Below are 22,824 nucleotides of genomic sequence, written 5' to 3'. Positions count from 1 at the left end.
ATGTGGCAAATAGTGAAAGTGTGCTTGTGTATATAAGTAATGAAGGTTTGATAAAATAAAGTTGCTTTCTCAAGAGATACACTACTTATTGTGGAGAGGTAAACAAGCTGCTTAATCATGTAATGTAGTAAAGACCCTATCTTTTGATTAAACCTTTTATATAAAAAATGAACTAGAACTCCTGGGTATAGGCAGAACTGCTGATGTAGCAGACATGTATTTTTCAGATTTGACTTTATCAGCCCAGCATGGAGAGATGCAGGGCAGGGGGAAATGGCAAGCTCTTTTAAGTAAGCAACTCAGTTCACGTACAGGACAAGATGTGATTGTTTATATGCTCAGGATGTGCTGCTGCTGCTGCATTAACGCAAATGAAAAGATCCTATGCCTGGTGGAGCTATTGTTCTCTTGTTTATAAGTGGAAGTTTTGCCATTGTTTAAACAAACAAAATCCCCAAGTCTTGAGTCTTTTGCCTGTCTATATGGATTTAGAGTGTTTTGTCTCTCAGTGGTAATACTTTCAAAATTCCCTGCTACTGTAAAGCCTTAATGTTCCTTTTACAAAATAGGTCTTATGTAATGTTGCCAGCTCAAAGTAATAAAAGGCAAAAATTAGATAGACTAAAATCAGCATTGAGCTGTGGGGTTGATTTTTGTAGGTCTGTAAATTACATATTTAAAATTTCCTTAGAGTTGTCTTTGTTTTTGGGCAAAGGAGAACTTGGTTGATTGTTGGCTATGATGTTAGATGTGAGAGTTATTTCTCTGTAACTGAAGGCAAGAAACTTCACAGTATTTCCTGGAATTTTCTTGTATGATTGTGCAGTTCCAGGAGCTAGGATTTCAGAAAATGCTTAGACCATCTGAATAGCAATGAAATTAAGAGCTGACTGTAAGAGCCAGGTGGAGGGAGAAGGTGACCTGCTGCAACTTTATCAGTGTGGAATAGTTTGTGATGAGAAGTTAGACAATGCAGTGATACGAAGGAAAGCATACTCTAAATCACAAGTGGTGAGAGATCAGAAGCATATGCTGTAAGTATGAGAAGTGATTAGTCATAGCAGGTATATAGCTGGCTTTTTATCAAATTCTCATTCATGGAAAAGGATTTAGTAATTGAAAATATGTAGCAGGCTGACTTTTCACAGAATGTTTTACAGTAGTCTGGAAAATTTCATTATTGCCATCTATTCAGACATCTTTAGAAAAAGAAAGCTTAATACTGAATGGGAAGGGAACAAAAGCTGGGAATGGGGAAGGGAGAGCACCTATTGGAAACACTAAAAGTAAGTTGAACAATTAATCTAAAGGGATATAAAATGTCTGGCATCACTCTTCAAAACCATGTCACCCTCACACTGTTTCGTAGTGGTGGTACTTCAAGGGATTTGTGTCAGGGAAAGGCACTCTCCTTCATGGATATAGGAGTGCAGGCTTCTTACAAGCTCTGCTTGATGGAACCACCCTTTAAGCACTTGGAGCTCCCAAGCAATTCCTGTTACTGTGTAAACCTGAGACAGAAGGAACATGCACGTGAGTTACATTTCTTCTGATTTGAGTTAGGAGAAGGTATTTTATTGACTTGTTTTTAATTAATGGTGCTTATCTAAAGAGGAGGACTGATGTGAAGCAAAATATTTAACCAAGGGGTGTGGAATCTACCTTTTGCCTTTTGCTTAAGAAACTTAAGCTTAGTAAATGCGAGTATTGGTTCATCACTGTATTTTTTCTCTAGCCAGGAAAGTGATTTTTATTCTTTTTTTCTTCACATGATTGCTGGACAGTAAATGGAAAGTAACTTGCTTACTTTTATAGAGGCATGTTGTTTTCAGACTTCAGTGTCTAGGCACAGAAGTTGTTTGTATTGGAACCAGTTTGCTTATATCAGTTTTGTGCTGCCAGAAAACTTGGAACTGGACCGAGTGTGAGTTATGATACTGGAGACTTTTCAGTGGGTGTTCTTGGGTTCTGAAGGAGCTGGTGTTACCAGTGAAGGAGAAAACTGCCTCTTCCCCCCATTGTTCTCTTCTCCCATTGCTCTAATTTGAAATAGTACCATATCTAAATACTTATTTACACACAAGCTATGACCTAGAAAATTTGGATTTTGTTTAGTCCCTTAAATAGAAATTAGAGAAAGGGTTCTTTCTGGGGTGTTTCTGGTTTGAACTGAGCATGCCTGTAGGATTTGAGGCAAACCAGCTTTGATGTGAAGTTGACTGTTTGGGTCACAGGTTATGCGTGAGTATTTGGCCTTGACCAGATTAGATCAAGAGAGTAAAAGCTGTGTTTCTCATCACACCAGAACTTCAGTGCGTGTGCTTTCTTGCAACTGCTTTCTGCAGAGTTTGTTTTATAGCATTTTCAACTTTGAGTTTTTTGGGTTTTTTTTAATTTGGGTTTTTTTTTTCACTTAAACAAAAATTGCAAGTGCATGTATATCTTTCTTGAGGTGCCTATGCTTACAGTTTCAACTCTGTGATGCTAATGAATTAAAATGGAGGGGAAGATAGGTGATCAAACTGACCCTGAGAAGACCTGGATTCAATATCTGACAACTTGCCTAGTATGCTTAGTAGTTTAGTCTATATCTGAGGTCTTGCTGCAGTGTCTTAGTAGAACAACCAAATGTTTATAATTACCAGACCATCTTGGCATGGTGCGGAAAATTTTCAAAAGGATTCAAATCTCTACAGCCTACTCTGCCTCTGTATGATGCCTTACTCATGGGATGGCCTTGAAGTTTCCCAGCCTTCGAATATTGAAGAGCAGATACTTTCCAAAGGGCATCTAGGATTACCTTTGACTCCTACCTGGAATAAACACCTAATGTCTGTTAGTGAGATGCGTTTCAGCTTCAATGGTTTTTTGAGGGGAGGTAGGGAGTAAATAGGTAATAGAGGAACTGTTGATGATGAAAGAAACACCTTCAGTTATTCAACTCCATCAGCGTTTGCCAGGTGGTCTCAGAAAAATCACCCAGGATCTTCCATTACCCCAGTAAAAAGTAGAAACACGTTTTGCTGACTCCCTCCATTCCCATATACTCTCAAGCCTCTGCGTGATGATTAGCATGATATTCTGAGTGTAAGTACTTTTAGATATTACTATTAAGTAGCTCTGTAAAGAAACACAAGCAGAAGGTGTTTTGCTGTAACATACTGTACAAAAATGTTGGAGGCTGAATTTACCTAACTTAAAATGTTTTATGATTACTTAGTTCTATTTTAAGACTTCCATGAAGGATTTTCATGTGGATTTTAGAAGAAACAGTGAACTTGAAAGAGATGGTGAAAGTGTCTCCCCAAATTTTTGCTTTGGAATATACTGGAAACTTACTAAAACTCCCTCTGCATGTTCTTTTTCCCACTGGAGCACCTGTGCTTCTGGCATATGCATATTTCTGATAAAAAGAGAACTGTTCCTGATTACTTTTGTTGCTATTACCAAATTCTAAGAGCTTTGAAGCTGCCTTAATCCTATTTTGTATGCTCCTTATGGAATTCTGTTTCTAAGCATTCATCAGAAACTCTTTCAAGATAGACTTAAATTGTCATCATAAGCTTTTGTTTCGCTTGCACAGCTATGACTGGTGATGGTAATGAGGTGAAAGAAGGAAACACCTGTAAACTAAGCCTATTTAAATAAGTAGATCATTTTATGTCTTCATGGTTTGTTTCTGTTAGTGAGACAACCCAAAGGGGTGGGCTTTCTGTAGCCTGTTGCACATATGTGTCTGTCTTGTAAATGCTTTTTTTTCTCTATGCTTTTTAAAGGTACTTTTAAAAAGAGCATAAAAGAAATCTATGACCTAAAGAGTAGAGTTCAGTTTGATACCTTTAATATAGAGGGCTTATCTCTCACTTGTTAGTGGAGAGCCATTGGCACAGTCAGTGGAACACAGCATGTGATTCATCTGAGCAGCCATGGGATGTGGGTTACACTAGGGGGGGCTGCATGCTCCTTGTGCTCTATTCACTATGAATTTTTTCTCCCAGATGGATCCCACCCAGGATCTTTGGGGAAGAAATAAGGTCTCCTAGGTCTGCTTTATATTTTCCAATAAGAGGATACAATGACTAATCTCTATAGGCCATTTAACATGATATTTTCACCTGTTCAGCACATCTTGTCCATGTGGAATTCCTTTCCAACAGTCTTGCCCGTGGCATTGGGGAACATGGGTCCTACTGTGCTCTGGGCTCATTGATAGCATGGCCTGCAAGTCTGACCTTGGTGCTGCTTTTGCAGACTGTAAGTGAAGAAATGTGTGTCATTATGATGCCAATGAAATCCTTACCCTTGCTTCCGTGATTGGGTTTTCAAATCACTATTGTGCTCTGAATGCTTCTTTTTGAATGGCAGGCTGCCTATTACCCAGCCTTCCACTTTACATTTAAGACAGAAAGTAAACCTGACAATTTATATACAGTGAAGGGTTCCTAGCAGTGCACCTGTGTTCATTGCACCAAGTGATTTTGCTGTCCCTTCTGAAGCTCTGGACATGGATAGCATGGTCAGGCAGCTGGAGATCTTCTTGATTCCCTGGAAAAAGGGGGACTGGGGCTTTATCTCTGAGATTACCTATCTACTTATCTGTGATGCTGTTCTTAAAAGCTCATGTTCACTGTTCTTAAAAGCTTGTATTTCAGCAGCACAAACATTACTATTAGTTCTCAACTGGGTTGCAGTAAAGTGTGTATGTGAACTGCTCTATAAAGTGCAGTGGTCTCTCTCCAAGCCCCAGGTGTCTTTTTTCAGGCTAACATCAGTTATGGCTATCCCAGGACCACATGCAAATTGGTTTTTTCCCTGTTTTTTCCTAGAAGACAAATTTTGGGCATGTCTCTGGTATTTCCTCAGACTATGGGCTAGTGCTTTGACTTCCTGTCTGCCTGATGGTAACACATGTCTCAGGACTGCTGCTTCTCATCTACTGCTTATGCCCAGCTCCCTATTAATTACCATAATATGAGATATGTATGATGATTCTTTTTTCTTAAAATGCTTCTCACTTACAAAAGGATAGCTCATCCATTTTAACTGTTGGGCCTGCTACTGTATGTAAACATATTTTTCTTTCAGCAACCACAATGAAAATTTTAAAAAAATACAATAAAAAACCAATCTCTCAACAACTCCTTTATTATTAACAGCTTGCTGGCCCTGTGAGATGCAGGAGACCCAGGAGTCATAGAAGGAACCATTGTTGCCATCCAATGCAGGATGGCATTCCTCATTTCTTCCGTAGCATAGCTGGAAGAGCACTCACACAGTTTGAAGGAGATGTGCATTCAGTCTCCTGCACTGGGAGGATTTCAGCCTGCATCCCAGGAGAGGGCACTAGTACCTGCAGGGATGAGGAAGCATCTCAGATTCCTACTTGAGCAGTCTTGTGCTCAGTGTAAACAGTGAGGCATTCGATACAGCAGGAAGTGAAGCTAATTCTTCTCATCATAGAATGAGACTTGCAGCAAGAAGGGTTTGGGGTAGGATTTGAAGATGGAAATCTGATGTCTTGGGGTAGCATTAGTGCTGAGTTATAAAACAATCACAGATGGATCATCAAAGTAGAAGAAAGGTGAAAGGCCACTTGTCTAGACATACCTGACTCTCCCACTGTCTGCTTGCTTCTGATTTAAAATAACCAAACCAAAAACCCCAAAAAACACTAAACCCCATGAAACCAAACCAACCAGTCCCCCACCTAAAAAAGAAATAACTCCACCCCACACTACACATCCCATCCCAACAAAAAGGGGTATTACATCAGCAGAGGATTTCAAGAGCCTCTGTTGCTTGACCCAGCCTTGCAACATGATGGCAGAGGACACATGCCATTTTATCCAAATACAATCAGACAGAAAAATATGTTGGATATGACTTTTTTGTACCCTTAGTGAGCTCTCAATCCAGTAAGTAAAAAACCCTACTGCTAGTAGTGTTTTGGGAATTTAAACACAATTCCTTTCTAAACTTTACTGAATTTGAACTGACCCTATGATTGGTTTTATTCAGGAGCAGATTTGCCCCATGCTAACAGATTTCCTCATGTCCAAAAGCACGGCAGCATTCAGCAGATGTATTCCTTCGATGCTATTGTTCTTTTTATCTCTATTGCCTTTGTGACCTTGAAGTTTCAGGAAGGCAGAGAAGGCTGACCAATAGAGAGCCCCATGAAGGAGAGGACATAAGGGAGGAGGGATCTGGTTTGGGCTTGTATCCAGTTATTACAATACATTTCTAGACTATTTTTTACTGAGGAAGTAAACACTGCTGTGTAAAGGTTAGATATAGACCCACCCGTTCCTGGAAGTTATGTACAGCTTGTACTGAGTGACATCAGTGATGGATCTGTTTTGTGTGTGTATACAATTCTGTGACTAATTAGGGTATCATTTTGTGCCAAAGCTTATTAAAAAATGTCTTAGGTTGTTTCAAGGAATTCTTGTATACTGAGCATTTGGATCAATACCAATTGTTTTTAACAAACTAGTAAAGTGTAGATCTATTGGCCACAGCACTGGTTTAATCCCTGGGGTAGAGTCTGAGTCTTAAAGGTCATCATTAACCAATATTCTCCAAAAGAAATTGTCAACTCCAGAACACTTTCAATATGCATTTTTCAAGTGCCTTTTTTTTGGATATTGGTGAATGTGAATTTTTAGGTTAGCTGGTTTATGCCCTGTGTGGTGCAGTAGCAAAATAAAAATCAATAAAAATCCCCACTGTAATCCTTGGTAATCTAAAATCTATAATAATAATATAAATAAATAAAAAATATAAAGTAGTAGAGATGAAAAGAGTTTTTCACAAATGCATCTTTAAGAGATGCTTTAATACAGCTTCTGCCTTGTTTCTGCAATGGTCTTTCCTGAGGAATTATATTGGTTCCCTCTGGTATGAACATTCTGAAAACCCATTATGGCTAGAGCATTTGTTAAGCAGTCTCTACAGACATGACACTGTGGCAGCTGCAATGAGATGCACTTTCTTTGTCACATGGGCTAAACCAAGATGCTAAGAGGGATGCAGCTATTTTGTTTACATCATTCTTCTCATGCCTTCCCCATAACTTTGACTTTATATAAGGAAACACTTTTAATGTTTTGTATCAGATTATCTTGCCTTTCTGTTGAGAAAGATAAAATGATCTGTTGTGGTCAGTGCTATGACTGAGTTGCCTAATTGTTTTTGTTGTGCTTCCAGAGAGCATTTAAGGTGTACAGATCCTATACCTGACTGAATGAAGTTTTCTTTCCTGAGTTTCTTCCTGTAAATCCCACTCAGTGAACCTCCTATTGAAACAGAATTAGTGCAGCAGATCAAGTTGTTGAGCACCTTCATCAAGCTGGAAAGTCAAATATAGGCCAATTCTTTCTCTGTGCTCTCTGCTTTAAAATACAGCAGTTGCTTCCATCTGGCAGCATACACTAAATTTTCAAGAGCTTTCTTTCAGCTAGTTTTGCAAAAACTTGGAATTGTGGAAGGAATTTGAATGGAATGTATCAAAAAAGGCATTAACCTGGGAAATATACTGACCAGTATATAGTATATAGCACTGTTGTAGAGGGAAAAATCTGGTTACATCTCCATTGATGTTTGATCACTTCTAAGAGAAAAAACAGAGTGATTATCAGCCATGGTCTCTTTGAAACTCTTAATAATAAAAAATACATTTAGGAACCTTTTCTAACTAGATGTTATTCTCATTTTGTAGAAAACTGTAGGTGATTCTGAAAAGCTTACAGTGATTCTATAAGCGATTCTGAATAATTTTCTCTCTAATTCATCTTTATTTTAAGAAAGACAAGCAGTTCTGTAGACTGTTTATTAACCTGTAGAAGTCAAGAAAAATGCTGCTTAATTTCAAAGAAAAGTTTATTATGCTTTTGCTAATATAAGCTACTTTATACTGTGTACTTGATATAATTATATGTGGAAAAGTAAACTGCATGTTTGATTTTAAAAAATAGATCTTAGGCAAATTCCATTTGCCTCTTTTTCTTTTCTCTCAGGTGGAAAGACATGACATGAATACCCTGAGTTTACCACTTAACATCCGCCGTGGAGGTTCTGATACCAACCTGAACTTTGATGTACCAGATGGGGTCCTAGAATTTCACAAAGTCAAACTCAATGCAGATAGCTTGAAACAGAAAATCCTCAAGGTTACAGAGCAAATCAAGGTTGAGCAAACGGCTCGAGATGGAAACGTGGCTGAGTATTTGAAACTGGTGAACAGTGCAGACAAGCAACAGGCTGGGCGCATTAAGCAAGTCTTTGAGAAAAAGAACCAGAAATCTGCCCACTCCATTGCCCAGCTGCAGAAGAAATTGGAACAGTATCACAAAAAGCTCAAGGATATTGAACAAAATGGATCTTCCAAAGCTACCAAGGATACTTCCAAAGATAACTTGAAAGACGTTCAACATGGAAAGTCTCGTAGCAGTGGGCACGGAACAGAGAGCAGCAAGTCGGGTGTGCCGGGTGTATCTCTGACACCACCTGTCTTTGTTTTCAGCAAGTCTAGAGAGTTTGCCAACCTGATCCGAAACAAATTTGGTAGCGCAGACAACATTGCTCATCTCAAAAATACCCTGGATGAATTTCGGCCAGAAACGAGTTCTAGAACCTATGGGGGCAGTGCCACCATTGTTGCCAAACCAAAATATGTTAGTGATGATGAATGCTCAAGTGGGACCTCTGGATCAGCAGATAGCAATGGGAATACCTCCTTTAGTCCTGCTGTGGCAAGTACCCTGGACAGCCAAGGAAAGCTGTCCATGATTTTGGAGGAACTAAGGGAAATCAAGGAGACACAGTCCCAGTTAGCTGATGATATTGAGAATTTAAAAGCCCAATTTAAAAGAGACTATGGCTTTATTTCTCAGATGCTGCAAGAGGAAAGATATAGGTATTTTTTTTTAACTGTTCTCTTGAAATTATTTTTGAATGGGTATAGAAACTCTTTGGAAAGTGTGTGTGTTTGTCAGAGAGAGAGATTTCAGAAGCAAGAGAAAAAAATAATTCCAATCAGTATCTGGTACCAACATGTTTAATTCCTCCCAATAACTGAAAATATACATAGAATATTTATATTTCCTATCAAATGGCATAGTGCCCTTTGCCTTTTGTCAAAAGCTGGTCAGAAAACTCTCTCCTCTGTCATAGTTTTTATATGAATTATATGAGTACTGCGTATAGGAGATGCCAATGGTTTTGTAGCTAGTGGAAGGATCTCATCTAATGTGGCTAAAAAAAAGCTAATCAGTCTGTGGTGTAGCAGAACTGACTGACAGCTGATAAGTATACCCTTGACTCCTGAGAACCTTGTCCAAATACTTCTCACACACGTTGCTATCTTGTGGATGCAATGTCACCTTGTACCCTGGTGTAACACACAGCTGGGAGATGTAGTTTGAAGTGCTTTACACAACTTCATCTTGCATTTGCTACATGACAATTAATTCCTTTATCATGCTCTGTGAGAAGTGGATTATAGGTTCTACAGAGAGCTTTCACCTGCTGTACCTATATCCCATTATTCCTATGGCTTGTTAAAGTGACAGTTGATTCTTGAAGTCTTTACTACTCCAGTGGGCAAAATCTTGGTATGAAGGGCAATATTTCATGTCTCCCTTTCTTATAATTCTTGAAATACAATGAAAGGCTTGGTAATATAGGGCAGAAAGAACAATGAAAGTGGCCTACTGAACTCATGACTTGGTTTCAGGAGAAAGCAGAGTGGCCTTTTCTGTCAGCTCTCTGCCAATAAAATCTCAAGCCTCCTGCTACCCATTTCTAGACAATTTTGACTCCATCATTTTTATGCTGACTGTAGGGTTTGCCTTGTTTGTGTGCTAAATCAAGTGGCAAACTCACAAAAAAAAATTCTAGTTTGCTGGTGGTTTACTTGAACTGCTTTACTATGTAGAAACATGCCAGAACAGACTGTACATAAATGACAGAACCCTGCAGTTGTGTATGAGAGAGAACATATTTTTCCTGTCATTACTGGCGAGCTATTAACTGGCTCAAGCTTACTTATGAAGCCATATCTTCTTGGCTAAATGAAGAGTGAAAAATGTGAGTTGGATATCCTTAGGCACTGTTTATATTTCATATAATTTGCCAATGATGTACAAATATTTGCTTTTTAGCACCTACTGCCAGCAAGAAACACTCAAAAAAGGCTTTCAGATTGCTGAATAAATGTTTATGGAAAGTTTGCAAAGTTTCTACTGATTTCTATATGTGCTTTGTAATGCCAGTCAGATGAATTCATCATATGCTGAGAAATTACCTTTTAAAATGTGCAATTGTTTTCATGATTTGCATTACTTAAATAGAAGGCACTAAATTTAGACTTCTTTTCCTAATAAGATATGAAAGATTGGAAGACCAGTTAAATGACCTCACTGACCTTCATCAACATGAGACAGCAAACTTGAAACAAGAGCTAGCCAGCATAGAGGAGAAGGTGGCATATCAGGCCTACGAGCGATCACGAGATGTTCAGGTACTTATTTTCCTTATCATAATCTTTTAATATTTTGTAGAGATCTTGTACCATGAAACACTTGCATTTTTCTACATATTTTAAAATAAGGAATATGGGGAAAGATGTAAGCCCTTGTTTTCTCTGTTTTAAGGGGAAAACCCAGCACATTGAATCTGTGACATTCTCCATTTGGTTCTCTGGATTCAGGATTTTTATTTTCTGCTGAAACTAATGATATGACCCAGGCAGACTTGTGGTTTAGGAGTGGCCTGTTTTAATTTCTTTCACAGAGGAGGAAGGAATCAAGTCTCCTTGTATTGTGTGACATAACACATCTGACAATGTCCTGACATAAACTTCTTGCTCAGACTTTCTCCAATATGTAGTTTCATCACTGGCAAGATTTATTATAAATTGAGCTTAGGGTAAAAAGTAAGAGAGCTGATTTATAAATAGATTTGTAGATTTGCCAGTTATAATTAAAGCATTTTAAGCCATAGTCACAACAACCTCTATAATCAAAGTTGTGGGGTGTTTTCACCTTGGTGATCAGTTTGTAGTCATGTCTGACTTCAATCAAAAACTAGTAATAATGTCTACAAGTATGTCCTGACAGCATGTAGTTACATATGTACTTGAATATTTTATACAATACAAGCACTTACATAATGCATAATATTTCCACTCAAAGTCTGAGGAAGTGGTGAAAAGTGGTGGAATACCTATTCATGAACAACTGAGGAATGCTCAAAGACTGTCTTCATATTGGCTCAGATGGTAAAAGAACCTAAAACCTGACCTATATACACCTGTGCTCACATTTCTAAACAGAGAAAGTGCAGGCAGCAGAATGATCACAGTTTCCTAAATGTGAATTACGAAGCTCCTGGGAACAGAGTGGGAAAGGGATGGCACTGAATCTAAGTATATCATAGGTTTGATTGTAGGTTTAAACAAGAGCGGTCTCTCACAGATTTAAAGAAAAGAGGACTCATTTCTGTGAAGGCATCTTGAGGATGTAAAAACGTAATGAAACCTGAGTTGTCCAACAGAAGGGCTGTGAAATATTCCCTAACTCATTAGCAGACTCTTGGAGGGGTGTCAGAGACTTGTAAAAGACTCCTGGAGGGGTGTCAGAGATTTCTTAATGAAGTGCTATGTTGACACAGCCTTGTTTCTTTTATCTCTGTACAGCTGGACCCATTTAAACCTATCTCTTTGGGGCTTTGGAAAATTAGCTAAAATATAGTAAAACGATTTAAGCTCTGGATATTTTGAGTAACAGCCTAACTCTGTCACTAAGGGATGTGAAATACTTTTAAAGACCTGTTCAGCCTCTCAGTGCAGAGCTGCAGGTATCAGACTTTTGCAGCTGGACTTTCTCTAAAGCAGCACAAGACAATTTGAGGATAACTTACAGTCAGAGTGGAAGAAAGACCAGGGAAGTTCATTAGTGTGTAATGGAGAACATGCCTGAACCATAACAGACTTTGTGCCACCCAAGAACTGTAGTAACAATCTTCTGTATTGTTACTAATTCCTAGAGCAGTGACAGAAGCAGCCTTGTGTAAGGCACTGTGCCACACTCTCTGTGGTGACCTTGGTGCCTGGCCTGTCAATTGGTAAGCCAGTTCAACTTGCTAAAACAATGAAGAACTACCCAGCAAAGGAAAGCTGATAACTCTCTGGGTGTTTATACACAGAGGTTTGGTTTGAAACAGCTTACTGTGTGACCAGGTGAACAACCTTGCTAGTGCAAGGAAAATATCTGGAATCTGAGAGTGGGCAAGAAAGTAGGGATGCTGGATCATTGGTTTTCTTTGTCACACAGTGGTAAAAGATTCTGTCAAGTTAATCAATCTCATGAAATTATAGCTTTATACCACATTACCCAGTGATGCCCAAATCCCAACTCCAGCATTTTGCCAAACCAGTGAAACAGTTGGAAGTTTTTCTGTTTTGGTTTGGGAGGGTTTAAGCATGGGGGTAGTGTCTTTAGGAAGCATTTTACTCAAAGACCACTTTTAGTTAATCCTCAAGCAGAAGAGAAAGGTCTACTTTCTTTAGAACAAAATGTGAAGCAGAATAGATCATGTGGGAGAGAATCCATAAAAGCATCTCCACAGGTTATTCCACTGTCTTCACATTGACAGAGGGAGAAGGCCAGATCTCACAGAGGACTCAAGCCCAGCACAGTAGGATGGATAGCTTCGAGAGCAAAATCAAGGTAGACCACAGAGGCAGTGTAAACCAAGTGCTGCTACATGTTGCAAAGCAGAGTTACTTAGTATCACAGCAAGCCCACCCCCAATGTTTTTCTATAGAATATACAAAGAAACTAATTTTCTTGCTGTTTTGATGCAGTGAGAGTTGCTATGGCAACAGCTTTACTAGTAATTTGTATCAACAGTATATATAGGAAACAACTGACATGAACATTAAAGTTACGATACTTTTTCTCGAGCATGAAAAAAGAACAAACCTACATTTTGGCAGTGTTGTTAGCCTTGATTATGCCTGAGCAAACAGTGACACATTCATTCAGACTCACTCACCTATATGTGCATTTATTCTTTTAAAAGTTGGTGGTTCATTGAAATTTTAGCAGTCTATAATAAATTGCACTTCTAATCTAGCTGATGGATGGCTCTGCAGCTAAAATGTGAAGAAACATTCAAGGGAAATATGGCTGCCCTAATTCTTGTTTTCTGTCTCCAGGAAGCCTTGGAATCATGCCAGACCCGGGTTTCCAAACTGGAGCTCCATCAGCAAGAACAGCAAGCACAGCAGTCTGAAACAGTTAATGCCAAAGTGCTCCTGGGGAAGTGTATAAATGTTATCCTGGCCTTCATGACTGTCATCTTAGTCTGCGTTTCTACTATTGCAAAGTTCATTGCTCCTATGATGAAGAGCCGTTTTCATATCATCTGCACTTTTTTTGCAGTGACACTGCTGGCAATATTTTGTAAAAACTGGGATCATATCATTTGTGCTATAGAAAGGATGATTATACCAAGATGAAGCTGTTTGACTGTCTGGGTTTTTTTTTTCTTTTTTCCCCCCTTTTTTCTTCCCCTCCCTGTTTTTTAAGCACTGTGTGTATACAAATTCTGGTGTAAATATATAAAAGTATACTTGTTGGCAGTCAGTTGCCTGTTCAACCTGATTTTGTCTAACTGACTGTATCTGTGATGAACTGCTCACTTAAGTCAGTCTTCTGCCTTAATCCAAAAGGTTTTTCACTTTCCAAACCCATACCCACAAAAGATGGTATGATGGTCTGGGAGGGATCCCAGCAACTGCAAGTGTCAGGTGTGCTTTTTACTAGGCTGGAGTGCAAAGAGTGTGATCAAGAGGGAGTGCCATAATGTGTATCAGCTCTGCTAGAATGATAGTTAATTTTCTCTCTGAATCCAACTAGAGTGATAAGCCAAACTATGCAGTCATGTGTATTGATAGTTCTAGACTCTAAATTAATGGGTATCATTACATGGGATTTTGAGTTTTCAAGATTAACAGAACTTGATGCTTCTGCTAGTAACTTTTTGCACAGAGTTTATTGTTTGTAAATGAGACCACTGATGACTACTGACCACAGTTAGCAGTTGTTCTGTGCTGGCACTGTTCCTGAGCACATTCGGGAAACACATACATGTGGCTTAAGACTTCAAAAGAAGGACTGAATTGAATTACAAGGTCTCCAGGCAACTTTGCAAAGGACTTAAGAAGCAAGAAACTGGTAGGTAAGTTGTCATCCACACCAAAGCACTCACTTGTTCAAGCCCTGCAACCTGCAAGGGGAAAGAAGTACACGGAAAGGCAACATTGAGGTTAGCCTTTGTTAGCACTGAATTGTTGGGGTGTTCTGACTGAATGCAAAGCATACAGGTGGTGGGACCCTGGGTACAGTGGATTTCTTTCTTCTGTCAGATTCAAGAATGTGGCAGAAATGTAAGGGAACAGCTTCTTAGGGGGAGCAGGGAGTTAAATTGTAAATATAGGAACTGTAGACACTCTCAACAAACATTCCTGAAAATAATATATTAACATGCAGTATCACTACTAGGAGACAGGGTTGGGTTTGTTTTCCCACTAGAATTTATTTTGCTTGATTTAATAACTGCAAAAAAATATCCCTGAAATAAGCTTGGCTTTCAGCCATGATGTAAAACAAGATCTTTATTAAAAATAAACAAGCAAAAAAAAACAAACAAAAAAAACCACCACAAAACAAACCACCACAACCAGAATTCTTCTCCACGCTCCATTAAGTGAAAAAACAGTGTCTCCAATTATTTGATGTTCAGTGTTAGTAACTGTGAAAATAATTGTCATTACATATTTTCTTTTCAATTGCAGTATTTTTTATGCTGGTATTATGGGAGGGAGGGCATAGTTTGATGTGTATATTTCTTTTTAATCAAGTGCAATAGTTGGTACAGAATTTGTGAAGTCCTTATTCTGAGGAAAGAGAGTGGGTGAGAGGAAGGCAGGGAAGAACTCTGACATTTTACCACAGTCAGATAAACAGTGAATAGTTACTATTTGTGGCTTCAGAAACTAAAGAAATGACAGAATTAACTTAATAAATAATGATATAACTCAACATTTAGAAAATTCAATTAAAATACTTATAAATATTTAAAGAATTCTTTATATATCCTAAGTCTTTGCACAGAGAATCAGGAAGGACTGTGCTGGTTTGCAGTCACTGGAAATGGATCAGATCAGGCACACCCATGTTATCTTAACCTAGCCCTATCTCATCTCAAGTGGGAAGTGGAGTGGAAACCAAAACCAAACAAACAAGAACCCAAACAAGACCAACAACTGCTTCTGATCCTAAGAATGCTGTGACTTTTCATGGTGTTTTCTTGCCATCTCTGTTATAATCTCCATTCTTCTCTTCAGCTTGCACAGCCAACTTCTGCATTGGCCTCTTGAGAAAATAGTTAGTTTAGCATTTTGTTAAATGGTTTCAGAAAGGTAGACATGCAAGAAAGGAATACCATGCATTAATAATGTTTACATAAGAAAAACTCCTTTACCTATTGCATGATTATACATTTATATAATCCTCCCATTGCTATTTTATACAGCTGAAATGTTACATCAGGTAGCTTCAAGGACAGGCAGGAAAAAGGTTAGTATTTTTCTTATAACAAAGGATGTTGGTGTGGTAATTCACATTCCCTTCACACCTGGGAATGTGAAAGCTTCTGCTCCAAGGGCATCTTGTTACAACTCTGGAAGATAACCTCGGTGCAAAATGAAGGTAGAATCTAAAATTTATGTCTCTACAAAAGATTGCTCACTATCTTGACAGAATCTGACAGGGCCTAAATTCTAAATTGGAAACAGGTCTTGCACTTCCATATTGGCTTTACATCTGGTAGAGGACATAGAAAAAGCTATAAAGGCTGCATAACATGAGTTATGTAAATTAAAACAACCTAATTGGTGAATGGGTACATCTCTTCTCTAGGTTATTTTCTCTGCTGGGTTTAAATCACTGCAGGATATGACACACATCAAGAAAACAACAAAAAATGTAAAGTGAAGGGCAAAAGCCTGCTTTTGAGTGAAACTGTTATAGTTATAAGCCTGCTTATAGTGAAACTGTTGAGTGAGACTCTAGTGCCAGGAGCTCTGCCACGCCGAAGGCCACCCAAGGAGGGAGGTCTCCCATCCTGCCTTCATCATCGCATTTCTTACCTTGTGCTAACACTGGTATGTGGTGAAGTCTTCCATATGCCATGTTAGCTCACTAGACTGGAAGAAAAACCTAATGAAAGAGGTAGATGGTTCTCCACATCCAGAGACTTAATGGGCTGGTAAAAAGGTTGCATGAGTATGAAGCTGGGATTTTAAGGGAGATGAGCTTTTTTCTTCTTGTTGCACTGAATCATTAGCTATCCCTAAAACTGGGCTCCAGGCAGACTCTCTGCAGATTGTTGGGGCAGTTTCAGTGTAGAAAAATTCTTCCTAACTTTTTCCTACAGGGAACAGATACAAACAGCCCCACTATGTGGTGGGACAGGCTAGCCACCTGTGTCTGTACTCAGGGTCAAGAGAAGGCTGGTGCCTGAGCTAGCCAGAGCTGATGCCTCTGCCATTAGCTTCAGTATGGGCATCACTTCCTCCCTTTAGGCTGGGATTGTGTGGTTTACATATTAGTGTGTGTATCTGGCCTGCAGTCTGAGCTCTGCTTCCTGTGAAAGTATGCCTAGGCCAACCCAAAGACCTGCAGTTCTCTGTTCAGCTTCTCACTCAGTTAACCATGTTCTGTCAAGAGACCATTTGCTTTTATATTCTCATACAACACATCAGACATTCTTAGGATACTCCTTACATCTACTCATCATGAGCCTCTAAAACACTCCCACTCAACAAAAAGTTGCCAGACAGTGTCTTTTCTGCTTGGTGCTGCCTGGTACGCAAGTATTTCACTTCAGTAGTAGTTCTCTGATGGAAAAGCCCTTCAATAAGCTGCTAATACCTATTCTACCTGTTTGGCAGCTTTTTGTTTCAAGGTTTCTGGAGATTTAGTTTCTTATGAAAGTTAGCACAATTTTCCTGATTTCTCCTGTTTCAACATTCAGGACTACATGAGGTTTCCTCTAAAAATTGTCTAATGGATCTGTCTGCTAGCTCCAACTCCATTATTGTTGAAAGTCCAATTAGTGATTGGCAGGACTGATCAAGACCCAGTTTAAATTCCTCCTTCTTTCTGCTTTATATTATATGCATTCATGCAACTTCTCATTTTATTGCAGTCCTGTGATGTCTAATTGCTCTGAATTCTTAGAGAGGCACTAAAAAATTTCACTGTATTTTAGTTTAATATCAAAATGTTTGTGTTATGCAGTGCCTCTGCTGCAGGACATCTATCAATATAGATCTGATGTCTGCACTCCAGGAAGGATATTTAAAAGCCAATGGTTTTCTGTGAACAAATAATGACTGCTTTTCTGGGCAATAGCAATGCAAAAGGTGAAGACAATTCGCTGTAGGAAAGATATGTGATCCACTCACCAGGAGTCAAAGCTAGACAAATCCAGTGTAAGCATAAGGTTCAGTTTTGCAATCATAAGGGTTGCCAGCTAATTATTAGCTACTGAATGATATAATAAACAAGGACTCCAACATTTGAAGTTGAATTAGTTCAGGCTTATGTTTGAGACAAAGTTAACTGCATAATAACAACTAGTGCTTTCTGAAATCAAAATCATTGAACAAGAAATTGAGGAACAAAACAAGAAAACACAGAAGCTTGTAATTCATTTAGAAGGTGCGAGAGCAAATTTTCTTGTTCGGTTGTTCTTGTTTTGGGAAACCAAGTCCCTTTCCACTATGATTGAGACCTTTTACTGCTGGATTCAATGATACAACAGAAAAGAAACAGACATTAATGTAATTAAACACTTTAATTTTGATAGCAAAATTTAATCCCTTCTGAAAGTCCATTTAGGACTAGTAATCAGGCAAATTTATTCTCCGCTATTTTTAATCAGCCAAATATATATCTACTTTCTTCATTCACCATCATGCCAGAACATGGCCTTTAAGTACAGGAGATGATAAAGGGCTTGTTTTCAGATAAATTTGGAATGGTCTCTCTGATGCTAATCCTGCACAAAGTATCAGACAATTTTACATTGCAACAATGAAAGACTAAGAAAAGTTTTACTTTAGTCAATGAAATTGCTTATTTCCCTGAAAAAGCCAACTGAGATGATGTTGTATATAAGGACTGCATGAGGCCAAGTCAAACTGTCTTGTACAGTTGATTTGCTGTACGTTTAGGATATTAAGTTGTACTGTTGTTGGAAAGTTTTGCACAAAGCCACCTTTCCTTTTTACCCAGGGAACCTGGGTCTGGTAGTATCAAGGTGTACCAAAAATTGTCTGCTTTTAATGACTGAAGTTAATAGTCTTGGTGTGTGACCTGCAATGTTTCTCATAGTATTTCCATTTTGTGCAGCACCGTGGAAAGATTCAACTATGAAAATGTAATTTTTGTATATTTGGTTGTGTAGTCATGACTGCCTCTAAGGTGCCATTAACATTTTTTAAAATAAAAATATTTACATTTATTTGATGATGAATATTGTCTCTTAAACATTCTGTCCGATCACTCATACCCCTATCAATTTTTCTTTCTCAGTAACAAATTATTCAATTGACAGTGATAAAGTTAACCCATTGAGCACAAGGCCCAATTTTAATACACTGACAAATCTGAGCATTCTGCTCTGCTGCAGTTTTGACCAAAACCTGTTGAGTTTCACTTACAGTTGTGACATGGCAAAACTGCAAACATCAAACTAGGTATCATCCTTGCTTTTATCCAATGCTTGTGTGAAAGTTGCTATGCAAACATTTTGTTATTGTGCCAAGCAGCTGGACTCACTTTGGATTTTTTTTTTTTTTTTGAAAACTTAGAATTAGAAACCTAACAAGTGTTTTTATGTTTTTGTCATAAACCTTGGTCACATGTGCCAAAAAAAAAAGGTAGTTGACATAAAGCAAAACGTTTGCCTTTATTATTCATAAAGCAGAGGTCTTGTCAGCTGGCACTGGCAGCCATTGGGAATGATGTTATTTTTATTCCAAGAATAGAGCAGAAACAGTGCCATAACAGATTGCTTTGCAATCACACTGTATTTCCTATTTTCTCCTATTTGATGAAATGGCACAGGGGCTGCTGTGTCACCTGCAGACTTTCCAAGGTCTTTTCATGCTGAGTTTCACATGGGTTCCTGGATCTTGTTCTATATTAAGGCTAACTCCATTCACAAACAGCAGCTTCTCTCACAACCACTAATGATTTTGCCTATTTCTGACATGGGCTGAATAATCCCTGCTAACCAGGTGAACTAGACATTAAAAAAAAATATGCACCTCACTCACCATCAGTTCTCTCAGTTGCTGAAAACTCTGGCTTTGGAGAGTGCATTGCACACTCTGGTAACTGCTTTAACACCCAAAATTAGAAAGGCAGAGAGTAAAATACAACAGTTCTGTCTAACAGCACAGAAAGAGAAGTTTCACTTGTTGCCAAGAGGCAGTCATTGTGCAGTGCTAGCGATCACTGGATGAAACAAATAACCCTTACCAGCAGCGGAGTCTGAAAATACTTTGTGTTGGTGTCTCAAATAACTCCAAGAACCAAAGTTGAGTGACTGTGCCAAAAACCAGCTGAAGGCATCCAAGACTTCATCTGTTATGCTGCAACTCATTTTGCAACATCCAGAACTGCTCTGAACTAGCTGGCTGAGGGAGTGCTAGCAGAGCAGTTTATAAACTTAGTGATAAATTCTTCCTGAATGTGTGTGTTTATTCCTCTGCTTGTGCTGCTGCAGAAGGTGCAGCAGTCAAATGGCAGGTTCTGCCTCCCCTGGCAACTGGCGCTGCATTGATGTAATTGAAAGGAGAAATTTCCACACTGCATCCTCCTCAATTCCTGTTTGGACTGTGACTTAGGTGACAACTCATTCATTTTGTGAAGTTGCCTAGTGGATCGATGCTATGTCACCTTTTATGTGTAGCCAACCAGATTCAGACAGACGTAAAGTGGAGAGATTGAACTACTGGACAGGCTGGTGCTAGTCACTTGTGGGGTTCTGCAGGACTCCATCTCCTGCCCAGTTCTCTTCAATCTAATTAACAACTTGGATGCAGGGCTCAAAGGAATACTAAATAAATTGCCCAATGACACTAAATTGGGAGGAGTTGTTGACTCCTTCGAGGGCAGAGAGGCCCTGCAGAGAGATCGTAACAAATTAGAGATGGGTGATCACCAACCAAATGAAGCTTAACAAGGGAAAGTGCCAGACTGTGCACCTGGGACTGGGCAGTCCTGGTTGTGTGTATAGAATGGGGAATGAGAGGCAGCACTGCAGAAAGGGACCTGGGGCTCCTGGTCAATGGCAAGTTGAACATGAGCCAGCAGTGCCCTGGCAGCCAGGAGGCACCAGACAGCCTGGGGTGTGCTGGGGGAATCAGGCCAAGCATCACCAGCCAGGCAAGGGAGGAGGTTGTCCCCTCTGCTCTGCACTGGGGCAGCTCACCTCAAGTGCTGGGGGCAGTTTTGGGTGCCACAATATAAAACAGACATTAAACTGCTAGAGACCCTCCAAAGAAGGACCACTAGGATGCAAAGGGGCTGGAAGGGCAACGTTATGAGGATTGGCTGAGGTCACTTGGTCTGTTCAGCATGGAGAAGAGGAGATCTCTTCACTCTCATGACCAGCAACGGGACTTGAGGAAATGGCATGAAACTGAGTCAGGGCAGGTTTAAGTTGGATATAAGGAAAACATTTTTTTATTCAGAGGGTAGTTGGGACTGGAAGTGGCTCTTCAGGGAAGTGGTCACAACACCAAGCCTGTCAGAGCTCAAGAAGGATTGGAACAACAGTCTCAGACACATGGTGTGACTCTTAGGGTGTCCTGTGCAGGGCCAGCAGTAGGACTAAATGAGTGTCTTCCAAGTCAGCAGGTTCTATGATCCTATGGTACCTTACACCTTGGGATAAGCTTGAAGCTGGCCAGTGCTGAGCTTCTGAAAAAAGCACAGACATACTTTTGACAGAAACTTTAGGAATTGAGCTTGCATTTGATGTAGTCATGATCCCTTCAGCTGCTGAGTGTGTGGTTCTACCCACCTGTGTGTAAATTTGGAAAAAATCTTTAGTTATTATGGCTAGAATGGAATCAATCTAATGGAAATGAAAGCACAGTCAGGACTGAAGCCGGTAATATATGAAAACAATATACATGGGAAAAAACTCTTGTAGACTAAAAAATTCCCTTTCTATTTTTCTGTTGAATACCATTTTAATGAGTTGGTACTGGTCAGGAGAACATCCTTTTCCTCTGTAGTTATAGGCACTTGGTGATGAAGATCAGCATGAGACACTGTACATCCAGGCTGAAGAGAAAAGGAGAGAGCACAATGCTTACGTGGTCAGCAGTCCCATACAACTCATCTGTCTGAGTAATAGCTTAATAAACTCCTTTAGGCTTTATATCCACTGATGTGCTCTATGCTAAAAATTGTACTCTGCTCCTACTGAGCTTAGTGGTAAAAACCCCTCTGAGTTTAACTGGGCAAGATTTATCATAGCACTATGGCACTTAAAAGCTATTCTGTCTTTTGACTTTGTAATGCTAAAAAGATTCATTTTCTCAGGCAATCTACCCACCACAATGTTTGGTTTTAAGTCTCTACCACAAATAGCACACTAGTCAGTCACAGACATCTCTGCCACAATTGTATGGGATGGTGAAACTATTTGGATGCTTTCAGGATCTGCTGACTCAGATGCTGGACAGAGCTTGTACTCCCAACACTAATTCCCACTTGGCCTCTCTCCTGCCAGGCTGGATTCAGGTCAAGGTGGCATAGACTAAGCATGGATTAGACTACAGGTATGACCAGCAGCATGTGTACATAGCAACAAAACCTTCTCTACAGCTATGCCACTGGGCTACAGGATCTTGAGGATTTATCTAATCTAATAACTATATTCAGCTTGCTCAACTAAGGCAGCAAAGAAGTCTAAATGAGCTTTCAAACGCAAGACTTTTTCTGACCATATTTACTCAGTATATTCCTCCAAAGACTGTATCTGCAAAATGCATTGAAATAATTTCCTGGGCTTCTCTACATATTTTACAGCTCTTTATACATTGCTTTCTTTATGTGAGGATGAACCTTTCTGTTATGTGAAATGTTGATCCACCCAGAACTAATATAATATGACAGTTAAAGAGTCACAAACAATCTCTAATACTGTTGATCAAAAACTGTAAGATCTCTAAATGAAATCTCTTTACTTTTATTTGAGCCACAGTGAACTTCAAGTGTCCCTTAAAGAGACTTTTTTTGAAAATAAACTAGTGAGACCTGTAGCTGCATGAATTTCTATTTTGACAAAAAAAAAAAAAACAACAAAATCCTGCCTGTGTTGTGGGAGATGTTTCAAAAAGGGGAGTTTGCCACTGTTGAAATAATCCTTTTCTTTATATAAAGGTGTTATACATGTTTCCTTTATGTACTGAGTTAGAAGACAAATCAAACAAACCAACTTCAATATGTGGTTCCCCTCTCTCCCCAACAGGATGGCTTCATATTTACTTCTCCCACATTTCCCCCCTATATTTGTCTAATAAGATTTAAAGTTTTAATTTTCTAGCTGTTTCTGCCTCTTGCTGTCCAGATCCCTCTCTTGATTGACCCTCTCTTCTCTTTTTGCTGTGTATATTAGCCCCACTTCCATAAGCTCTGATTTCTATTCCTCATTCCTTCAGCCATT

The 22,824-nt window shown here is 39.2% G+C and overlaps 1 protein-coding gene across 3 annotated transcripts in view; it reads left to right on the top strand.

Moving 5' to 3' along the window:
• Nucleotides 1-18,600, top strand: part of TMCC3 (transmembrane and coiled-coil domain family 3) — a 134,145-nt gene extending 115,545 nt beyond the window's left edge. For all 3 annotated transcript variants that reach the window (XM_053978066.1, XM_053978067.1, XM_053978065.1), the window contains exons 2-4: nt 8,019-8,917; nt 10,387-10,522; nt 13,223-18,600. In XM_053978066.1, coding sequence (XP_053834041.1) covers nt 8,019-8,917; nt 10,387-10,522; nt 13,223-13,525 — 1,338 coding nt within the window. In that variant the 3' untranslated portion in view covers nt 13,526-18,600. The remainder of the gene's footprint in view (nt 1-8,018; nt 8,918-10,386; nt 10,523-13,222) is intronic.
• Nucleotides 18,601-22,824: the final 4,224 nt, after the last annotated feature.

Source organism: Vidua macroura, chromosome 5 (genome assembly GCF_024509145.1).
Source record: "Vidua macroura isolate BioBank_ID:100142 chromosome 5, ASM2450914v1, whole genome shotgun sequence".
In the NCBI taxonomy this organism is placed as follows: Eukaryota; Metazoa; Chordata; class Aves; order Passeriformes; family Viduidae; genus Vidua; species Vidua macroura.
This window is presented reverse-complemented; position numbering and strand designations above follow the sequence as displayed.